Below are 20670 nucleotides of genomic sequence, written 5' to 3' on the forward strand. Positions count from 1 at the left end.
TGGAATTCCCTGACTGTGGACTTGGTTCAGACTCCTGCATAAGCCTAGAGGAATAGAAATAACTCAGCTCCCTCGTGAACTTATGGGAATGTGGTTGGCAAAGCCTTAAGAAGCTGAGGTTCAAAGAACACGGTTACTGGAGCTATGAAATGTTTGCTTCAAGCCCCTACCTTGAGCAACAGAGATTTGCAAGACTAGCTCGTAGCTGTCTCTTTAAAGGAGTAGGGAAACGATTCCCTAGGCCACGCCCCTCCTCATTAATATGAAATTATCGTGAATATTGATGTGGGAGGCGTGGCGCCTCGGCCAGCTGGGCTAACCAGCCCGGGGTTCCCGGCTTCGCAGAGAGGGAAAGTGACAGAAGCCGTGCAGAGGGAGACGCAGAGAGAGCGGAGCGCCCGGCAGCCACCCAGTCTCGGGGGGGAGCTCTCAGCTCCCCCTCCCCCGGCTCCCACCCTGTCCGGGGGGGCTCCTCAAGCCCTCAGCCCCACTCCCGGGCTCCCCATGGAAGCCAGCTGTGCCCCGGGAGGAGCCGGCGGAGGAGGAGTCGGCTAGATGCCCGCGGTGCGCCCGGGGCCCCTGAGCGCAGCCTGCTCTGCGCCTCTGCCCTAAGGCCTCCGCGCACCCCGCGCCCCCGACCCGGGGCCGCGCCGCCTCTGCCCGCCCCTCCCCCGGGGCTTCGCCCGGGACCTGCCCGCCCCCCCACACCGCCCGCTTGCCAGCGCTCGGGCCGGAGCTCTGGGCCGGGCGCGCCGCCGCCCTGGAGTGAGGGGAAGCCCAGCCGTAGGGGGGTCTCCGGAGCCGGCCGCGATGGACGCCGTCTTGGAGCCCTTCCCGGCCGACAGGCTGTTTCCCGGATCCAGCTTCCTGGACTTGGGGGATCTGAACGAGTCGGATTTCCTCAACAATGCGGTAAGATGAAGGGTCTGGGCTTCGCCTTCCACCACTCCTTACGCCTCTTCGCGGTGCACCTGGGGCCTCCAGAAGAACTGGACTATACGCATCACTGGGCAGAAGTGGGGGAGGGCGGCTCGGCGCTGGGTCCCCTTGAGATACACGTACTTAGGGCTCTGAGATTCGGTGACCCGATCCCTCGACACTTCCCTGGAACCCCGAGAGCTTGCGCCAGTCCGCGCTCCTCCTGGGGGCTCCGTCCGTGTGGATACACTGGCCTCGGCCTTCCAGGGGAAGGGAACTCGTCGAGGAGTCGGGGCCATCCGATCCCCGAATATGAGCTCAATAGACACCGATTCTGCCCCTGCCCCAGTTCTCCCAGTCGTCCTGCCGCCCCCAGCCCGGGGTTCCGGGGCCAGATGGGGCACGAAGTGGCGGCGCCCTTTCCTGCGCCCCCTTTAGGACCTCAGTGGCTCTGCCTCTGGCTCTCCGCTGGGGGGCGCACAGGGGCGTGTTCGAAGGGCCAGAGACCAGACGCCCATTGGGGCGGGCGGGTCGGGGGGCCGAGCCAGACCCCGATTTTGAGCTAGACTCGGAAATTCAGGGGTGCTGTCGTGCCTGTCCCCCAGGAAATCAGGCCAGAGATTTCCGCCAGGGAGGAACCTGACCCTCAACTGGTCGGGGGCCACACAGGGTGATCGCTCCGGAGGAGGGAGGTCTTTCTCTAGGTCTATTTCTCAGTCCCTCGAGTCTCTCTCTCCCTGTGGCTTGTAACCACCCGTGTCTTCTCTTCTGTCCACTCGCCACCCCCGTAAAGAAACGTGGCTTCTTTCCTCTTCCTGCCCTCCTTCCCTCGGGCTCAGCCTTAAGGCGCCGGGGTGCGGGGTGGGGTGGGAGATGAGCTCTGTAAGGGGAGAAGGTATTGGGGTTCAGAAAGGCCCATCGAGTTGAAATGTGGGAGCTTGGGGGTTCTGAGGGGATCCCCACCCCAGGCAGTGAACTGCCTCTCTGTCTCTCTCACACACACACTAATCATCTCAACGGTCCCTATTTGCTGACCTCTAACTCCTGGGAGTACCGTGAATTTGGCAGACAAGAGCCAAAGGCACACAGCCTTCAGGGACTGGGCATCTTGGACTTACACCTAAACTGTCCCATGCTTCTGATGGCTAAACAAGCCCAAAGGACAGGAACCCGAGGCAGGGAGGCATGTGGTGGGAGGTCCCCTGGTCCTCCATTAGGCAGCAGATCCAGGTCACCCTGCTCTCGGAGGAAGGTCCCGGCTGCCAGTCAGAGAAAGCACACTTCTGCGGTCAAGGAGGAGGGGAGAGAGCTTGACCTGGCAGCGGGGAGACCGGAGTTCTAGTCCTGCTTCTGCTTCTGCCTCTCCCAGGGAGCCTTTCCCGCCTGCGCCTCTTTGCTCATTTACAATACAGGGAGAGGTTGGATCAGTCTTTCCAAGGATGCTGTGGCCCAGGGATCTGGGGTTCCACACACCCCTCTTGAAGTTGGTGACAGACACTGGTCGGAGGTGGGGGGGAGGGCTTGCTGGAGCACAAGCCTTTGTCGGTGGAGGCCCCTGTCAGGTTCCCTGAGCCCGCAGCAGCTCCGATTTGGGCTTTCTTCTGAATGAACTCTGCCGCCTACAGCCTCCTGCTGCGGCTGTATTCAGCCTTGTGTCCCCAGCTGCTCATCTGGGCCTTGGTCCAGCGCAGGAAAGGATGCATGATTGTGATCAGTGGTATCGAGTACTGGGCCTGGGGAGGAAAAACTCTGCTCAAGGAGCTCCTTATCTCAGGCCCAAGCAAGGCCAGGTGAGGCAGGGGGAGAGGAAAGAATTTCTAAGAGGAAAGAAGGCTCCTGGGATGGGAATCCGGAAACTGGGTTCTAGCTGTGCTTCTACCTCCAGCCAGCTGGGCAGTTCAGACAAGTGACTTTTCTTCCTGTGGGCCTTCGATTCTTTATCTGAAACATGGAGATATAGAAAGCTTTCCCATAGTGTTGTTATAGAGATTTAGTGAGAAAATTAAAGATTAATGTAGGATGATGCCTGCCAGGTAAGTTTCCGTAGGTAACATGCTCTGGAGACTAATGGTGATAGTGGTAAGGACTACTCGGGTAGGAGTTGCTGTGCGCCCCTGAGCAAGTTACCTTCCTTTTCTGGTGCCTCCCTTTAGATGTCTAAAGTCCCTCCCAGTTGGGAACCCATTCAAACCCGATCCCCAACTCCCTTTTCTTTCTACATAAGGATAGGAAAGTGTTTCTAGGGTCAAAGATGGGAATGGGTGAGGTCTGTGTGCTTCTCAGTCTGGAAGATGGAGGGTAGGTTATTCACTATCCTTAAAAATCCAGATAAAGGCCATGAAGTCACAGTAGAAACCATGTATGCTCTGTTAAAAAGGCAAAAATCGAAAAGGATGCTCACCCTGAACACACGTGTGTAAGAAATATGCATTCTGTTAGAGACAGGAGAATGAGTTGCATATTCTGCATGTCTTGTCTGCTTGGAGGTGGCCAGGGGTGCTGTATTTTTCCTTCTATGAGGACATCTTTATCCTGTGGCAATCTAGTCTGTGTGATTCTCAGAGACATCCCTGGGAAGAAGCTGCCTTTCCTGCCCGAAGAGGGGGCTTCTCCTCCCATCCCCTCCCCATTCTCCCACAGTTCCTGATGTGCGCCCCCCCCCCTCAACTAGAGCCCTCTTCCCTGGGACCCTGGGACCCCTCAGCCCCTGGGCAGGTAGGAGAGAGGGCCTGGTGTTCAGAAAACTGGGATAAAGGACCAGAGGGAGAACAGGTCACGTCCCCAGAGAGAGATACCAGCTCCGTCCTCTGGCTCAGGGGAAAGGATGATTCTGGTTTCTCTAGAGGGAAATGGCTCTGGATCCCAGAAAAGCCCCACAGCTGGGAGGGTGTGGGGAGGAGGGGAAGGCGGAAGAAGAGTTCTGTTGTCTCCGAGGGGCGCAGCAGGAAGCTGCAAGGATGTTTGCCCAGCACACTCATTCACCTCCCTGCAGCTGGGGAGGCCAGGTGTGGGAATGACTGGGACCAGGGACCAGGCCTGGAGAAGAGGGGTGTGAGAGCTAAGGCTGATCATTGTCCCCAGGCCCCCTAGCCTGGCTTCTCCTGCGCTAAGCAGGGAACCGCAACCATCACCACCCCAGCCTTTGGGGGATTTAGGGAGATTAGAGAAGTATGTGCATTTGGGTGTTTCTTTGTCTGTGTGTGGGCCTTTAACAGCCCTTAAAAGGGGAGGGGTGTGTGTGTGTGTGTGTGCATGTGTGTGTGCGCGCGCGTGTTTCTCTTTAAATTTTCACCAGCAGGAAAGAAGATCCAAGGAGGAAAGAACACTGGTCTCCAAATAGAATCCACTAGAAAAAAAACTAATAGAGAAAAACTAATGAAGGAGCCCAAATCCCAGAGCCCCCATTCAGGAAGGTAGATCACTCCAGACACCTCCTCCTCTTCCAAAATGCTGAGTTTGTTGTGGGCAGCTTTGTATTTTGTTTTTGCTCCGCCTCCGCCCAGCTAGGATGTGAGCTCCTTGAGGGCAGGTGTTTATCTGTCTTGTTCATTGCTGTATCCCCCCACTGCCTAGCACAGTGCTTGGCACAAAGGAGGCTTCAACCAACCATTGCTGATGAATGAAAGGGAACCTGGGCCAGGCTGCACATTCTTTAGGGAAGAGGAAACAGGATGCTCATTTCCCCCCAGCCATCAGGGTCCTGTGGCCCACACTGTCTCTGAAATTCAGGAAGATTTCCAATAAATTATCATTGCCTTGAATCACCCCTACCCTCGGTGCAGACTCCTGTAGCCCCGGTCTAGGACGGTCTCCAGCTGAGTGATCCACAGCATATTTGAACTTGTGGCTTAGGCCTCACCCTTGAGCACTGGTTGGCTCCAGGGCTTCCATCTTCCCCAGTTCTCCATTGTTCCGGTTGCTCTGGGACACCTGGATCCACACTCAACCAGCTTAAAACTAAATCTTTTCTAGTCCTGCCCCAGGGCCTGTGTACATGCTATTCCTGACCTCTAGAATGCTTTCTCTTCCCTCCAGCTCTCTCCATCTCATCTTCCTCAGTTCAGATGTCACCTTGTTAGAGAAGCCTTTCAAATCACCTTAAGTGAGTCCCTCTATCATTTGGTTTCAGTCTTTTGTGGCTGTTGTTGACCATATTGCATGGCATGCAGGATCTCACCCCTCTGACCAGGGATTGAACCCATGGCCCCTGCAGTGGAAGTGAGGAGTCAGCCACTGGACTACCAGGGAAGTCCTTGTTTCAGTCCTTTGATTTCTTCATAGCCCATATCCCAGTTTACAGTTATCTTATCAGCTTATTGTCCATTTCCTCTGTGAGTAAGCAAGTTCCCTGAGAACAGAGACCATGTCAGTTATGTTCATTGCCATAAACCTAGCACAGTACCATGGCACAAAACAGGCACTTAATATAGTAAAACTCTGCCATGAGACAATAAGCCGAGTGCAGAAATGTTCAGTCATGTGAAATGTGGAGTTATGTTATTGTAGGATCAATGAAAAGTAGTATTTTTCAGTTGGCCTGTACTATCACAAAAAAACACAAAAGTAAAGATGTGAAACCTTAGCACATGCAGCAGACAAAACTAAGGACATTCCGAAGGAGCACAGGCAATCACTTCTTTACCAGCCCCACAAAGATAAGCGTTTTGCCCACCTTTATTTGAGATTGGGCCCCAGGTTTTGGACAGAAGCCAGGTTTGGGTCATGTTGCAGTGTACTTTGCCCCATTTCAAGGGTTTACTGTATTTGTAGAGAAAACGACTGCAGATCAAGGCAGTCCTTGTAAGGGAAGGGGAGACAGTTTTCGTAAAGACAGGTCTGAGTGTTCAGGACATGTACTGATAATTCCAGAGGGGGCTCCAGATTCTCAGGTCCTGGCCTGGCCAGCCCTGAGGGTAACAGGGATACTGGATCCCACGAAAATGCTGTATATGCCCCGTTCTGCTGTGAGGGCCCTCCGGCTTCCCTGGGCTGGCCGGGAATTTGCTTGGTTATTCTTCAATACACACATCCCATCCTTTAACAGCTGGGGACTAAAGGAGCGTCAGTGCTGGTCACCACGCAGCGTGACCTCCAGCCACTCATGACCAAGCGAGAGAGACAGACAGGGACGTGGACAGAGCGGCACCGCGGATGCCACGATGGAGCAGGGCACCCAGGGAGCCCGAGGAGGCGCCCCCTAGCTGGGCTGCTGGTCTTGGAAGACTCTCAGAGCAGAGGACCCCCACTCCCTCCCTCTCCAGTATCCCCATCCCTGTTGGCAGAGGAGTTATTGGGAGGCATTTCAGCAAGGAGGACTGGAGCTGTGTCCATTTCACTGAGCCTGGTATACAGGCATTATTGTCCCTTGTGAAGATGAGAAAACTGACACTAAGAGGAGCGGAGATCTAAATGCTGTTCTCAGGGCAGGGTCCCATGGGGTCAAGGGGGAGAAAGCCCTGTCTTCTATACTATTCTCGGTTTGAACTTTGCCCTCTAGGGCAGGGAACATTTGAGATCTCAGATAGCATAGGGGCCTCGCCTTCACCCTCGCCTACTCCCATCCTTAGGGCACCGTGGATGTCTAGAGCTTTACGGGCAGAGCCAACACATTGCCTGGCCTGTGAGGGGAGAGACCCCCACATCCCTTCCCCCACCTTCTCTTCATCCTCACCCCCTGGCCCACCTGGGAACTTGGGGCTTTGCTCTCTGCAGCTCCCAGGACCCCCCGGGAGGGTCTGGCTGGCCACTGTACCAGGACAGGAAAGGAGGCAGGGCACCCCACTTTATGTCCTCCCCTCCCCCACAGGGTGTTTCTCCTGCAAGTCCTGGGCCCAAGGCCCCTCAGAGCATCCCTCTGTGGGACACGGCTTGTCCTTGAACCTCCCTCAAGAAACCAGCTCCAGAAAGCCAGAGAACAGGGTGTTCTTCTGGCCGTCTCAGCACTCCAGGGGGCAGGATGGAGGAAGAAGGTCTGGGTGGAGTTAAGTCGAGACCACGAGCATTGCTCTGGCTGGAACACTGTGTGACCCGCTTCAGCAGGCAGAGTAGGTGGCAGAACGCTGGAGCAGGAAGGCCTGAGGATGTCTGGTTCAGGGGAAGCTGGGAGGGGCAAGATACAGCCCAGCTCTCTGACCATGAGAGAAAACAGATCAAAGGGGATATCCTTGGAATGTCAAAGATCCCGAAACTTACGACCTGGACATACCATGTCATCCGAGAGGCCAGCTTCACGGCCAGGGCGATACTGGGCTTCCCTGCTGCCAGAGTGCAGTGAGCCTCATCTCCCAACTCTCGCAGGACGGAGCCCTCGCTGCAGCTGCCCTGAGCCCTTGGCTCTGGGCCCAGGAGCCACTGCACCCATCACAGAGCGGCTGACACATCTGGGCTGGGCTGTGAGGTCCGACCAAACAGCTGGACAGCGGCAGCAGCTGTCCCCCGCTTCCCCCTTCCGAAAGAGTAACAGAAAGCAGCAGTGGAGAAAGGCAGGCTCTTCAGGCCCTCATGGAGAGCCAGGAGGCAGTTCTCCTTTCTTCTCTTTTTAATGCTTATTTACTCATTTTTGGTTGTGCTAGGTTTTCACTGATGCGTGCCGGCTTATGCTAGACGGGGCGAGCAGGGGCTCCTCTGTTGTGGCAGAGCATCGGCTGTAGGAGGGCAGGTTCAGTAGTGTGATGCAGGGGGCTTAGGTGCCCCACGGCGTGTGGGATGCTCCCCCCCGCAACCAGCCCCGGACCAGGGATTGGACGTTTGTCCTCCACATTGACAGGTGGATTCTTAACCATCAGACCGCCAGGGAAGCCCCTGGCAGGCAGTTTTAAAACAGCAATTGAGGGGGCTTGCTGGGGAGGCAGGCAGGGCTAAGCCTTTTCCCATGTGTTCCCCTCTGCCCGGAATATCCTCACCGCTCCTCACCTCATCTCCCTAGCTCCCTGTGTGACCTTGGGTAAGTCACTTCCCCTTTCCAGGCCTCGGTTACCTCATTGCTGAACTAGACTGAGAGTTCTTTGAGGGTAGGGCAATTATTTTTGTCTATTCCCCAGTCGTGGCCATAGTGATTGAGTGCTCAGGAGATGTTTATTTATTGAATAGATGGAAGGAAGGAGTGAGAAGGGGTGATGGATGGATGAACAAGGGTGGGTGGGTAATGGAAGAAAGGGTACTTCCACACATCCAGCTTTGATGGTACTTTAGGTGGCTTTTGTTTATTTACCAAGAAGTGAATCTTCACCTAAATCCCACATATGCCTTTTACTCTATCATGGGCCTTTTCTTTCTGTTTTTTTCCCAAGTTTTTCTGGCGTATACTTTATTTACAATGTTGTGTTGGTTTCGAGTTTACAGCCAAGTGAATCACTTATACATACATGTATATATATCCATTCTTTTTCAGATTCTTTTCCCATATGGGTCATTACAGAATATTGAGTAGAATTCCCTTGCTACACAGGAGGTCCTTGTTAGTTATCTACTTGATTATATAGTAGTGTGTGTATGCATCCCAATCTCCTAATTATGGTGGCCTTTTCTATATGAAATATGTCATGCACATAAGAGAAGATATATAATGCATATATATGAATTACAAAGTATAATAAAACGGACACCTAGGCACTCACTACCAGCTCAAGAAATTGACCCAGCTCTCAATATCCTGGGCTCTCAAAGTTGCACAAGTTGGTGGAAAAGTTGAGCGGCAGACTCCAAATCCACACTCCACTCTGGGCAGATCCTGGATAGGAATTCTCCTGAGACCCGGTGCCTATTCCCAGACCCCACCTGACCAGACAGCAAGCCCCAGGTCAGACGGCAGATAGCTCGAAAGCCCTGGGAAGCCAAGCCATACCTGAGGTGGGGTGGGGTGACCATTAGTGGTCGATTTTAGCCCTGCCCAGACCTGGGAGCAAACTGTGGCTCTCACCGCCCATCATCTGTATCAGTTTGGACAGGTGCCTTAACCTCTCTGAGCTTATCTTCCTCATCCATAAAGGAAAGATGACTGTAGCACACAGGGTGCTTAAGGACTCAGTTAGAAAACTCTTGCAGAATCTAGCACAGCACATAATGGCATATGGCAAGCCCCCTATAAACAAAACAGTAGTTGTTACTGGTGTTTTTGTCCTGACTGTCGTTGTCAGAAAGGCAGGTGCCCAGCACTGACAGCCCTTGAAGAATGTGCCAGCTTCATCCCTTTGCCGATCCCTAACCATGGGGGTTTCATTTGCCTGTCTGTTTGGCCTCTCTGAAGCTGAAAGGCTGTCTTCTTTGGGTAAAAGCAGAAGACCCCAGGCCCTTTCTCAGGACTCTGTCTTCCTAGACATCAGGACAGGGATGGGCAAACCCGGAAGCCCAGGTGAGGACCCAGTGCATAGAATGGGGGCCCATATTTTGTGTCTGGCCCTGTACTAGCAGGGACTGGGGCAGCAGAAAAATCCATCATTCCTTCCACATCCAGTGTTGTCATGTGTCCTTAAGAGGACAAGCTCTGCAATCAGAGCTTAGGTTCAAATCCTGGCTTAACCACTTGCTTGCTTTCACTTCTCTGTGCCTCAGTTTCCTCAGCTGTTAAATGGCAGTACTAATAGTACTTACCTGATCTTGTGAAATTTAAATCAGGTACTGCGTGGAAGGAGCTAGAACAGTTGTTGTTCAGTCGCTAAGTCGTATCCAACCCTTTGCAACCCGATGAACTGCATCACACCAGGCTTCCCTGTCCTTCACTATCTCCCAGAGTTTGCTCATGCTCATGTCCATTAAGTTGGTGATGCCATCCAACCATCTCATCCTCTGCCACCCTCTTCTCCTTTTGCCTGCCATCTTTCCTAGCATCAGGGTCTTTTTCAGTGAGTGGCTTTTCACATTCAAGTGTCCAAAGTACTGGAGCTTCAGTACCTGGCGTATAAATATTAACTATCATTATTATTATTATTATTATTAGGTATACTATATGCCAGGCTTATGTGAAGTCCTACAGTGGGTTCAAGGATAAAATCCATCTTATATCCAACCCTCAAGGTGGTTAAAGTTTAGAAAGAGAGATGGGCCCCATTGTGGATAATTAGAGTTCAAGGCATGATGTTAACCAGTAACCTAACCATCTATGAGTGCTACAGTGAAGATGGATAGGATTCTTCCTGCTGGATGATCAAGGAAGGCTTCCTGGGGGAAGCAGCACCAAGTTGGACCTTAAAAGATAATAGGAGTTAGAATGAGGAGATAAAGCATAAATGCCTTCCAGGCACAGGGAATGATACAAGCAAAAGGCCCTGCTGCCATGGAGCTTCCAGCCGGTTTAAGGAGCCATCCAACTAGGCTGGAGGGAAAGGAAAGAAGAGGCATTCCAGCTACAGTGGGAAGTTGAGATCAATCTGTAACAGACCTTGAATGCTGTGCTTAGGAACTGGGAGTGTTTTCAGCTGGCAGAAGGGAGCGAACGCCAAGTGTTCAAACAGAGGTCTGAGCTGGACAGGGTGGTGGTCCCAGCTGTCCTGAACCACCTCAGTGCTAGGTCTATTAGGATAACCCAGCTGTCTGCCTGTCTGCATGAACAGGGCCTCTCCCCCAAGACAGACAGCACCGTGGGCCCTCTTTGTGCCCAGAGCAGGCCGAAGCAGCAGCAGACCCCAGGGCCCTTCTCTCCTCTGACTTCTACCCCCTGCCCTGATGTGACTCGCACACTGGCCAAGAGCACCAGTTCCCTGCTGACTGCCTCATCCCCAGCACTCAGGGCCAGGCTGACCTGGGGAGGCCCAAGGCAGCTCCACCCTTGCAGAGATACAAGCTGTCCTAGCTCTGATCTGAACCATGTCCTGCCTCCTGGCCCAGCCCCAAGACTTTAAGGGGGTTCCCTTACCCCCACATTACAGTTTAAGACCTTCCACTATCAGACCAAGCGTGTCCTTATTGACCTCGAAGGAACCTAGAAGGATCTGAGCCCAGCCCAGCTTGGCACCTCCTCTCCTTGGCCCTCCCACCAATCAGCTGGGACAAGATACCCAGAGCCCCTTCCATCACCCTCCCAGAGAGGAGGATCAACCCTGCCCTCTACCACCCCAAAGCCTTCACCCCGCTCTCTCCCAGGGCTGCAAATCAGTTCCACATTTGGGATCTGGCAGGCATTATCTGCTCAGAACTTTCCCCTCCCAGTTAGTTCAGGCTTCCATCTCCCCACCATCGGTCATGGTCAGCCCATGGGGTGTGCGGAAGGGGAAGGGCTTTTTTTAAATTTTTTGGCCTTTGGCGACCCCTTCAGAGGCCTGAGGGGGGAGCTGGACTGAGGCAAGGTACCAGAGGGACAGTGGACGCGAGGCTGTCCTGGGGAGAGATTAAAGAGGAAGGGCAGGGGGTGGGGCAGAGGCAGAGCTTGAGCGAGCAGATGAGGGGCTGAGGGGCTGGGGGTGGTGCGGGAAGGACCGAGGTAGTTCCCAGATCAGCACATTCCTGAGACATCTGGACGCGCTGGAAGGGCCCCAGCTGGCCTGACGGCTGTGGCTCCAGCTTCTCCACTCTGTGATGTCAGGACCCAGCGTTTCCCCCTCCTCTCAGAGTCCCACTGGCCTTGGGTCCACCTCGGGGCTGGGTGCTGGACCTGTCACCCCCACTGAGCAAGAAGGAAGCCCTTGGGGCAGTGGAGGAAATGCCTGAGTCAGAGGAGGGCCTGGCCTGATGCGGGAGGCAGACATGAAAGACACAGGGGTTTGCCCAAGCGACTGACTCAAGGAGATTCCCCCTCTGGGCTGATGCCTGCCCCCTCCCTTCTCCTTGGAGGGGAGATGGAGATCAAGCCGAGACTCTGGGAACGGCTGTGTACCCTGAGCGATGTGATCCTGGGCAAGTCCATTCCCTTTCTTGACTCTGTTTCCCTCTCCGTAATAATGACAATAATAATAACTACATTTGAAGGGAATCTTCTATGTATCCTGCCCTGTACAAAGCACTTGACAAATGTGACCTCATTTGACCCTCACAGCAACCTCACAGGTGCTGGGGTAGGTATAAATACCCCTAGTTTATAGCTGAGGCAGAGGCTCAAAGAGGTTAAGTAACTTGCCCAAGGCTACACAGCAGGCAGCAGAGCCAGGATAAGAACAGGGTCTGTCTGCTGCTCTCCCTCATAACCATTAAGCTCCATCGCCTGCACAAGGGAAAGGGGATGGACGTGATGATGCCAGAATTCCTTTCAACTCTTAAGATTGTAATGATTTCTTTTGGCTATTGTGGAGCTCTTTGAGAAGGGCAGGGGCAAGCATTAGTCACACACTGGGTGGGGGAAGGAAGGCAGAGGCTGCTGGCTTTGAAGCATCAAATGGGTCAGGCATCTTTGGAGGTTCCTCCTCCAGAGAAGTCCAACCCCCTCAGAGTCACAGCCCGATCCCCAGCCGAGCCCAGGGGTCCCACACCTTCCCTGAAGGAAGGGAGTAAATAAGGAGAGAAAGAATGCAACTTCTTCCAAAAATAAAACCTGAGGACAACTCAGACAGGCCGGGACCGCTGAGGAAGGCAGAGGCCAAACGCTGAGTGCACAGAGGAGAGGGAAGAGGCCAAGGGAATTCCAGCCAGAGCCCGGTGGCAGGCTCCGGCCCAAAAGGGCCTTCCAGCTGGCCAGGGGCCGCGAGAGCAGCCCGGCCGGCTGGCCACTGGGCTCCATTTATACTCTTGGGGCTGGCCTAAGTCTGGGGACAGTGCCTCCAGCGCTGAGTCGGGGGCTGTGTTCCCCAGGGACCTGATCTGGCTGGGGCTTAAGAGAGCAAAGCCTTGGGAAGGAATAACCCGGAGAATGGGTACAATGGGCCCCAGTAGGGAGGAGCTGAGGGAAGGCGTCCAGACACATGGAAACTCTGCCTGGAGCAGGAGCAAGCTGGCATCAGAGCGGAATTCAGGGCAGTTCATTCCTGGAGGCTCAGCTGCAGAAAAAAAGGCCTCCGTCCCTTTGCTCCCTAGGCTCTTTCCTTCATTCACCCACTTGCTCAGTCAGTCACTCGGCAAACAGGTGAGCACCTAGGATGTGCTGGGACCAGTGCTAGACTTTGGAGACACAGATGAGGATTGGACACAGCAAGACCCAGAGGTGACACGGCTGGATCATTTCAAGCAACACTAAGGAACTTCTCAACTATCCTAAGAGCCAAAGGGAGTCATTAGTGGACAGTGAGCAGGGAAGTCACATCGTCATATTTATGTTAGAAGATCCCTCTTGATGCAAGGTGGAGACTGTGCCAGAGATGGAGCAGAGTTCAAGCCTTGGACCTGCCTTCAGGAATGGGTGGTCACGCTGCTAGTCGGGAAGCCTTCTGTGAATAGGAACTGGGCTCGGTTCATCTCTGTGTCCCCAGGTCTGGCGCACAGTAGGTCCTCAGTAAGCCCTGTACAGATGCATAAATGACGAATAAGTGGCGGGCGGGGATACTCACCACTACACTAACGCCCTTATCCTCCCGCCGCCCCCAGTGCCAGTCCTGGCACTCCATCTCCAGTGTCCTGAGCTGTCCCGCAAGGACCCTCTGGCCGCTGCCTGTGGACCAGCATCTCCAGCAGCCAGACCATGGGCCGCTGTGCCCTCAGTGGTGCCAGTCACAGCTAATCCCAGCCCTGGGCGGCGGCGTAACTGCCATCGCCTCCTCCTGCCCAGACAGTACCTGGCACCCGCCCCAGGGTTGGGCCACAGCTCATGGGCCGCCTGGGCAGAAGATGCCAGGGGCTGGCCGGGAACCTGCAGGCCAGCTCCCCACTTTCCTGAGGGCCCTGTGGCCTGGCCAGGGATGGGCTCACAAAGTCAGGAGGGGAGAGCCGAACAGGGGGGAGCTGGAGAGCCTAACAGGATGGGGTGGGGGGGACGGCTGGAGAGACTGTGGCCCCTTCTCTGCACAGCGGCAGCCCGTGGTGGGTACCAGCTGCCCTTCCCTCTCCCCCTTCCTTTCTCTAGCACACAGGCACCGAAAAGCTCGTCCCCATGCGGCCCCCTCCCCCAGTCCCAGGCCTCACTGTCCCAGCCCAGGCCAGCCCAGGAATCCCAAGGCTCCTTCACTGGGGGGTCACATGACTCAGGCGTGTGGCTTGGCACGGTCAGCATTCGGTTCTGTGGTGGTGTGAGATGTTGTATGTGTTCCTGTAAGAATGTGCATGACCACGTCTGTGACCGTGACCATCTGGGGTGACCACACGTGTGAGTGTGTGTGCACATGGGAGTCTGTCTGTCTGATCACATATGAGGAGTGTGTCCTTGTTGGTTCTTAGTGGTGGCCAGTGTCAGCCTGTGGGAGCCCAGAGAATGTATCTGTGTTGATACAACAGCGTCCGTGCCGGGCTGTATAGGGAACAGTCTGAATGTGTCCACAGGCAGGGATCTCAGGCTGTGTGGTGTCAGGGAGGTGGGGTTTCCCTGTGTAAGAAGGAACCTCACAGCCCTCATCTGCATAGCATGTGCACACGCATACACGCGTGCGCACACACACACACCCAGGGAAGCGTTTCTGCTTATTTGGACTTGGGCTCTGTGGTGAAGAGTTCGTTCGGTAGGGGGAAAATATGAAACCTCAGCAGCTGCCTTCCCCGGGCCTGTGGGGAATGGGGGATGAGAGTGAGGTTGGAGGTTGGAACAAATGTGCTTCCCTTCACCCCCCATGCCCTGCCAGGAAGGCTCAGGGAGGGGCTGGCTCCAGGGATGAGGAAAGCTGGCTCCAGCCCTTCATGGTCCCCAGAGAGGCCGGGGCAGAGGAAAAGAGCCCACTTTCTGAGGACTAGTCCACTTCACCTTGTGCCTGCCATCCCTGCCTTAATAGGAACACAGACAGGGCAAACAGGCCTGGACAGAAGACCCCACCTGTGCCTGCCCAGATCTCAGAGCACAGCTGGATCTTGAACTGGGGTCTCCTGAGTCTGAGTCCAGGACAGCCTTCCAGTCTAGCTCTGGGAGGATGCCTGGATCTCGCCTGCACCCCGCCTCCCCTCAAATGACTGGATGAATATGTGTTAGTCGCTCAGTCGTGTCCGACTCTTCACGACCCCATGGACTGTAGCCCACCAGGCTCCTCTGTCCATGGGATTTCTCAGTCAAGAATATTGGAGTGGGTTGCCATTTCCTCCTCCAAGGGGCCTTCAGGAGTCCGGGACTGAACCGGAGTCTCTTGCAACAGCAACAGACTGGTTACTGTCTGAGCGATCAGGGAAGGCAAATGACTGGAGGGTGATGCTTAAAGGCTGGGAGGCCATGTCTGACAACTGTGCACCCAGGGGCCCACCTCCCTTCCCCAAGCCCCTCCCTGCTCTTTCTTGACCCTACCCCACCCCGCCCCCACACAGGGCACAACAGTGACTCAGACTGGTGGCCCCTCGGCTTGAAATGGGGGCAATTTTCTAGTGACCACGAGGCAAGTAACCGTCCGGGAATGTACGAGGGGGGTAGCCTGCGGGGGAGGGGAAGGGCTCTCCTCCCGTCTCTCAGCAGAGCTCACTCTCTCGGAAGGAATGTCCGGGCTCTGCATTCCCCGCACCGCCCCCCCACCCCCCATCCTTATCCCACAGCTCAGCCTGGACCCACTCCGTTCTCCTCCCTCCTTTCCCCAAACAGACTGCATCAGCCTGGACCAGGGGAGGGGCAGAAGCCCGCGATGGGGGCGCAGGCACGCCGAGATTCTAGGGGGCCTGAGAGGAGGGGGCGCTCTGAGGCTGCGGCAGCTTGGGGCGGGGGGTGGGGGGGGACTCCTTTCCCATACACATCCTCAGCGGACAGCCGCGCCCCCAGAGCTTTCCCCTCGCTCTGCATCGACTCTGTGGAAGGAATTCGAGCTGGGGAACCGAGAGGAACCTCAGACGGCTCTATTACCGCCCAAGGAGTGTCTCGACTCCCACCCCTCCCAGGGAAAGAGACCCCGCTCCCCATCAGTGAGCCCCAAGCTAGTATAACTCCAGGAGGGAAAGAAGGAGCTGGAAGAGCCGCGAAGGAAGTTAAGAGTTGGGATCCAGCCTCCCCTTTTCGAGCTGGGGATGTCCGAGGAGACCCCCTCCGTCTTCACTTCCCCGGTGCGGGGTTGAGGCCAGGCAACTGGTCCTGATAAGGGACTCGGGGCACCGTAGGACTGCCAGGCCCATCGGCAAGCTCAGATGGGCCGTCTCTGCCTCTGCCCCAGGTGCAGGCAGGGACGCAAGACCAGACCCGGTCCGTACACTCGGCCTTAACATCCCCGCGCTGTCCGCGGAGGCCGAGGACCTTTCCGGGCAAGGGCCGGGTCCTCCTCCCACCTCCTCGCCGCCGCTCCTGCAGCAGGCCTCGCGCAGCCTCCTCCCATTGGCTCAGACCTCCGCAGATCCGACCAATGAGCAGGCTGGGTTCCGGCATGGGGCGGCCCCCCGCGCGCCGGCGTTAACATCCCTTGAGCCAACGCTGGGCTGGCAGGACCTCGTCCTTCTTTAATCTTAAAGGGCCGGCTGCTGAGACCCGGCCTCGGGAGGAGATGCTGCCGACCGGGAGGGGTGTGCGGGACCTCGAGCCCCGAGAGCTCGGGACCTCTCCTCCAAGAGAGTGGAGCCGGCGCCGGCTGCGCGTAGCCGCCGAGAGGGAGCTTATGTTGGCAAGACTCTTGGAAAAAGTCTTTTAACAAGGAGGGAAACAAATCATAATATTTCCTTCTCTGGCTTCCCACCCTGGTTGCTTGGAAGAGCACCCCCATAAGAACGCTCACCCCCAGTAGAACTCTGTCCCCCTCAGAACGTTGACTCCTGCAGTCAGTAGGATCCTGCCTCCCACCCCTGTCGTGTCCATCAGGTAGTCTGAAACCTGAACTTTCTGTGTGTGACCTGGAGGACGAGCTGGTTGTGGTTTAGGGGGGTGGGGTGGGTAGGGAGGCGAGATAAGGAGTCTTGCTGGAGCTTAGGAGGCCTGAGATCTCCAGAGGGGGCTGTCCGGGGTTGGGGGGGGGGGGGTGGCGGGGAAGGTGGTTACAGAGGAAGAGGTGAGGTCAGGAAGAAGTTGCTCCCCTATTCGTGTGCAGCCCTAGAGCTGTTGAGAACCCCTCCTTCAACATTACCGCCTCACTATGTGACCTTGATAGGTCCCTGTCTGGACCTCAGCTTCCTCATTAGCAAGTGGGGAGAGGGGGCATGGACCATGGGTTTTCTCAGGTCCTTTGTGCCTCTAAATTGATGGTATAAACCATAACTGGCTGAGAGGCCAGGCATCAGATAGAAATAGGACGAAATATGAAAAATCTCTCTAAAGGGAGGCCTTCTGGCATCCTCCCAAGAGGAGAAGGTGGGCCTGGGGGTGATGGGACATGCCCACCATCGCCACCAGAGGTCCACCCGGCACCAGGGAAGTCCTGAGCACGGAGGCCCTGGTCCTCTGAGTGTCCCGCGCCCCCTCCCCTGCCTGACCCTTGGCCGCCCTCCCCTTCCACTTGGCTCCCACCCTCTGGAAGCTCTGTCCTGCTGGGCCTTGGCTGCTGTCTCCAGCAGGTGGGGTGGGGGCCGCTCACGAAGTGGGGCCCACTGAGCTCCCTCAGCAGGTTCCCTATGGGCACCCCATAAGGGGTCTCTGAGAAGAACAGGCTTATCTGCATGGAGCTGAATCCTTGAGGGACCCTGGCCCAGACTGGAGGAAGCCTCTCTCCTCTCCCAGGCCCCGGAAAATGGCTTGGCAAACCCTTATCGCCTGAGACGCAGCTGCTGGAGAAATACCTTAGCAGCTGACTCACTGGGCTCCTCACAGCCCTCTCCCACTGGGCCCCACACCAGGCCTTTGAGAGACCCCGAGAGAAAGAGAAGGAAAGAGAGAGAGAGGGCGCCCCCAGCTGGGCTGGCCCAGAACCCGCCGAAGGTGCGGCCAGCACAGTCCAGCCTGTGGCTGACCCTTTGGTTGGGGGGCGTTGAGCCCAGTGGATTGCCTTCGGCTAGGATCGCTATTATTCTTAGACACTTGTTCAGCCTCTGACCTCCTGGTACTGCCTCACCCCAGGCATTGATGGATCATTGACATACTGATGGCTTTGCCCTGCGGTATAAGGCCCTGTCCCTCCACCAACAGTTGTTAAGTGTCTGTCCTGGGCCAGGGACTGGGACCCAGCAGGTGGACAAGTACAGACCCTAGCTCAGGGAGTTCACAGTCCAGCAGATGAGCAATTCCTGACCAGGGGAAAGTCCGCTGCCCCTGGGGAAGGACTGGGTGGTGGTGGGTTGTGGACCCTTCATTGCTCTCTTTGGTTCCCTGGGCCTCGGTTTCCCTATCTGCCAAATGTAGAAATGCAACTTCCTTGTCTCTTTGGGTAGTTGTGAGGATTAAATAAGACGGTGCCTATGAAAGCACTTTAGAAAGTTAAAATCACAAGACAAATGTAGGCTAGTGATGAGTTCTGACCAGCTGGGGAGAGGGGAGAGTGCTTAAGTCAATGGATTTCTGAACTCATTTTATCCTGGATTCTCTGATTTGGGGGGAGGAGCAAACCACTTCCCTGCATTGGCTCCAGGCTCAGTTCACCTCAGGCCCAGGGTTAGGCTTTTCATAAAACAGCAATTATTGAGCACCCACTGCATACTAGGCCCTGTTCTCAGTGTTACAGGTATTTACTATGCAGATGCATTTGTGTGTTATATGGATACATGTGTTTTATGTATTTCCTCACTTTATCTTCATAATCCCATGAGGGTGGCATTAAGCACCTAATGCATATTTGATCCTCATAACAACACTATGAGGTTGGAACTATTATTTCCCCCAATGCAAATGAGGGAACTGAGGCCTAGAAAAGTGAATTAATTTAGCAAGGCGTGAGCTAAGAGTCAAAAGTCTTGACCCCCTGAATCTTATTCTCACACCAAGGGCTTTTCTGCTCACCCTTTCCAGACTAGGACAAGCGCCAATTATTCCAGGCCAGAAAGCCAACAACTCCAGAAGTCAGTTCTTACCTATTCACCAGCTGGGACCCCCAGGGTCAGAAGCAAAACCCCAGCAAATTCATTCAGTCAATGAAAAACGAATGAACAGGAGGCTTCCCTGTGGTTAAGACTCCGTGCTGCCACTGCAGGTGGGGGCTGGGGGTGGGTTCGATCCCCGATTGGGGAACTAAGATCCCACGTGCAGCCCAGAGCAGCCAAAAAAAAAAAAAAGGTGAAGAACACTAACATTTCCTTACACATTTATAATTCTTTAGAGAGAAAAAACAAGAACCTCCTATGTACCAGCTGCTGCTGGATGCTTTATTAATAAGAGGTTTGTTGAGTAATTACTATGTACCAGGAACTATTCTAAGTGCTTTACATATATTAACTTGTTTAATCTTCCCAATAACCGTAGCAGATAAGAACTGTTATCATCCCCACTGTACAAAGGAGGAAATGAAGCATAGAAACACTGATCAACTTTCCTAGGATCACAGAGACCAATATTTTCCAGACTATTTTGTTTCTGAGAAATATATTTTATATCCTTCTCACGAACATACACACATAACTGAGATAAAAATTTACCATGTATTTAACTTACCCATGCTCAGCACACCCTGATATTTTTCTAATCTATCTAATCTAATCTGTTTTCTTTTTCCTTAAATTCTGGTCATGACCTGCTTCACAACCCGCTACTGAGTCACCCCCTGCAGTCTGAATGGCACTGAGTCATAGCAAGGAGCATCAGGGCCCGGATTCAAACCAAGCGATACGGCTCTGGAGCCTGATCTCTTGACATAAAGAATGTCTGGGAAAACGGAAACACTGGAGGCATGAGGACAAGCGAGGACCGTGCCAATGAGGGGAGCAGCTGTTCCTGTCTGACTCTTTGTGATCCCATGGACTGCAGTGCACCAGGCTCCTCTGTCCTCCACTATCTCCCGGAGTTTGCTCAAACTCATCTCCATTGAGGGGAGCAGAGTCCTCGATAATCTCACCACCTTGCATTCCAGCAAGAGAGAATAGAATACAAAAGTCACTGATAACACCTTTGGAATGCAAACTTGCTGGTGGAGATTCAGTTATTCTTTAGTCCTTAGTTCCTTAGTCCTCTTGTGATGTAAGTAGGGTGGGCTGAGAAGCAGGCTTGGGCAATCAAAGTGATTTGACCAAAGTCACAGGGCCAGAATTATAGCCGTGTGTCCTATCGCTGGATTCTTTCACACCATCCAGAGCACAACCTTGAGGATACTGACTTAGTGGTTGGAGACATCAGTGGAGGTGGTGGTGATGGTAATGTGCTTATGGGGTGATAGTAGTGATAGAAAGGTTGATAGTTGGGGGACTTACCTGGTAGTCAAGTGGCTAAGATGACCCCAAGCTCCCAATGCAGGGGGCCGGGTTCGATCCCTGGTCAGGGAACTAGATCCCACATGCCGCAACTGTGGAATCCTGGCCACGTGGGTTCAAGTCCCAATCTGAGGTACACGCTTTCAGTGGGAAGAGTGATGGGAAGGTTGCAGGTGTCGACTAAAAAAGATGCACAACAGGAGAGTTGGGAGTTAAGTTTTATTTGGGGGCAAAATGAGGACTGTAACCCAGGAGACAGCACCTCAGACAGTTCTGAGAAACTGCTCCAAAGAGGTTGTGGGGGAAGATCAATGCATATGATTCTGGTGAAGGGGGCGTTCCATGCAATCCAGCACTTTACTTACAAAAGGTGTTCTGCTAGTTATGAGGAGCTGATGTCACCAATGAGGAGATGTAGTGCTTGTCTAGATATGAGGAGATGCAAGGATTGGGATCATGAAATCAGTTCCTGAAAATATCCAGCTCTCTAAAGACCTGTGTCGCTCATTTTTCTGGAGCACAAAGTGCCTG

General features: G+C 54.5%; 1 protein-coding gene across 1 annotated transcript in view; it reads left to right on the top strand.

The window, feature by feature from the left end:
• Positions 1–333: 333 nt before the first annotated feature.
• CREB3L1 (cAMP responsive element binding protein 3 like 1) overlaps positions 334–20670 on the top strand; it is a 37450-nt gene continuing 17113 nt past the window's right edge. The window contains exon 1 of the mRNA XM_043910605.1: positions 334–912. Within this exon, the coding sequence (XP_043766540.1) occupies positions 811–912 (102 nt within the window). The 5' untranslated portion in view covers positions 334–810. The remainder of the gene's footprint in view (positions 913–20670) is intronic.

Source organism: Cervus elaphus, chromosome 1 (assembly GCF_910594005.1).
Source record: "Cervus elaphus chromosome 1, mCerEla1.1, whole genome shotgun sequence".
NCBI classification, from domain to species: Eukaryota; Metazoa; Chordata; class Mammalia; order Artiodactyla; family Cervidae; genus Cervus; species Cervus elaphus.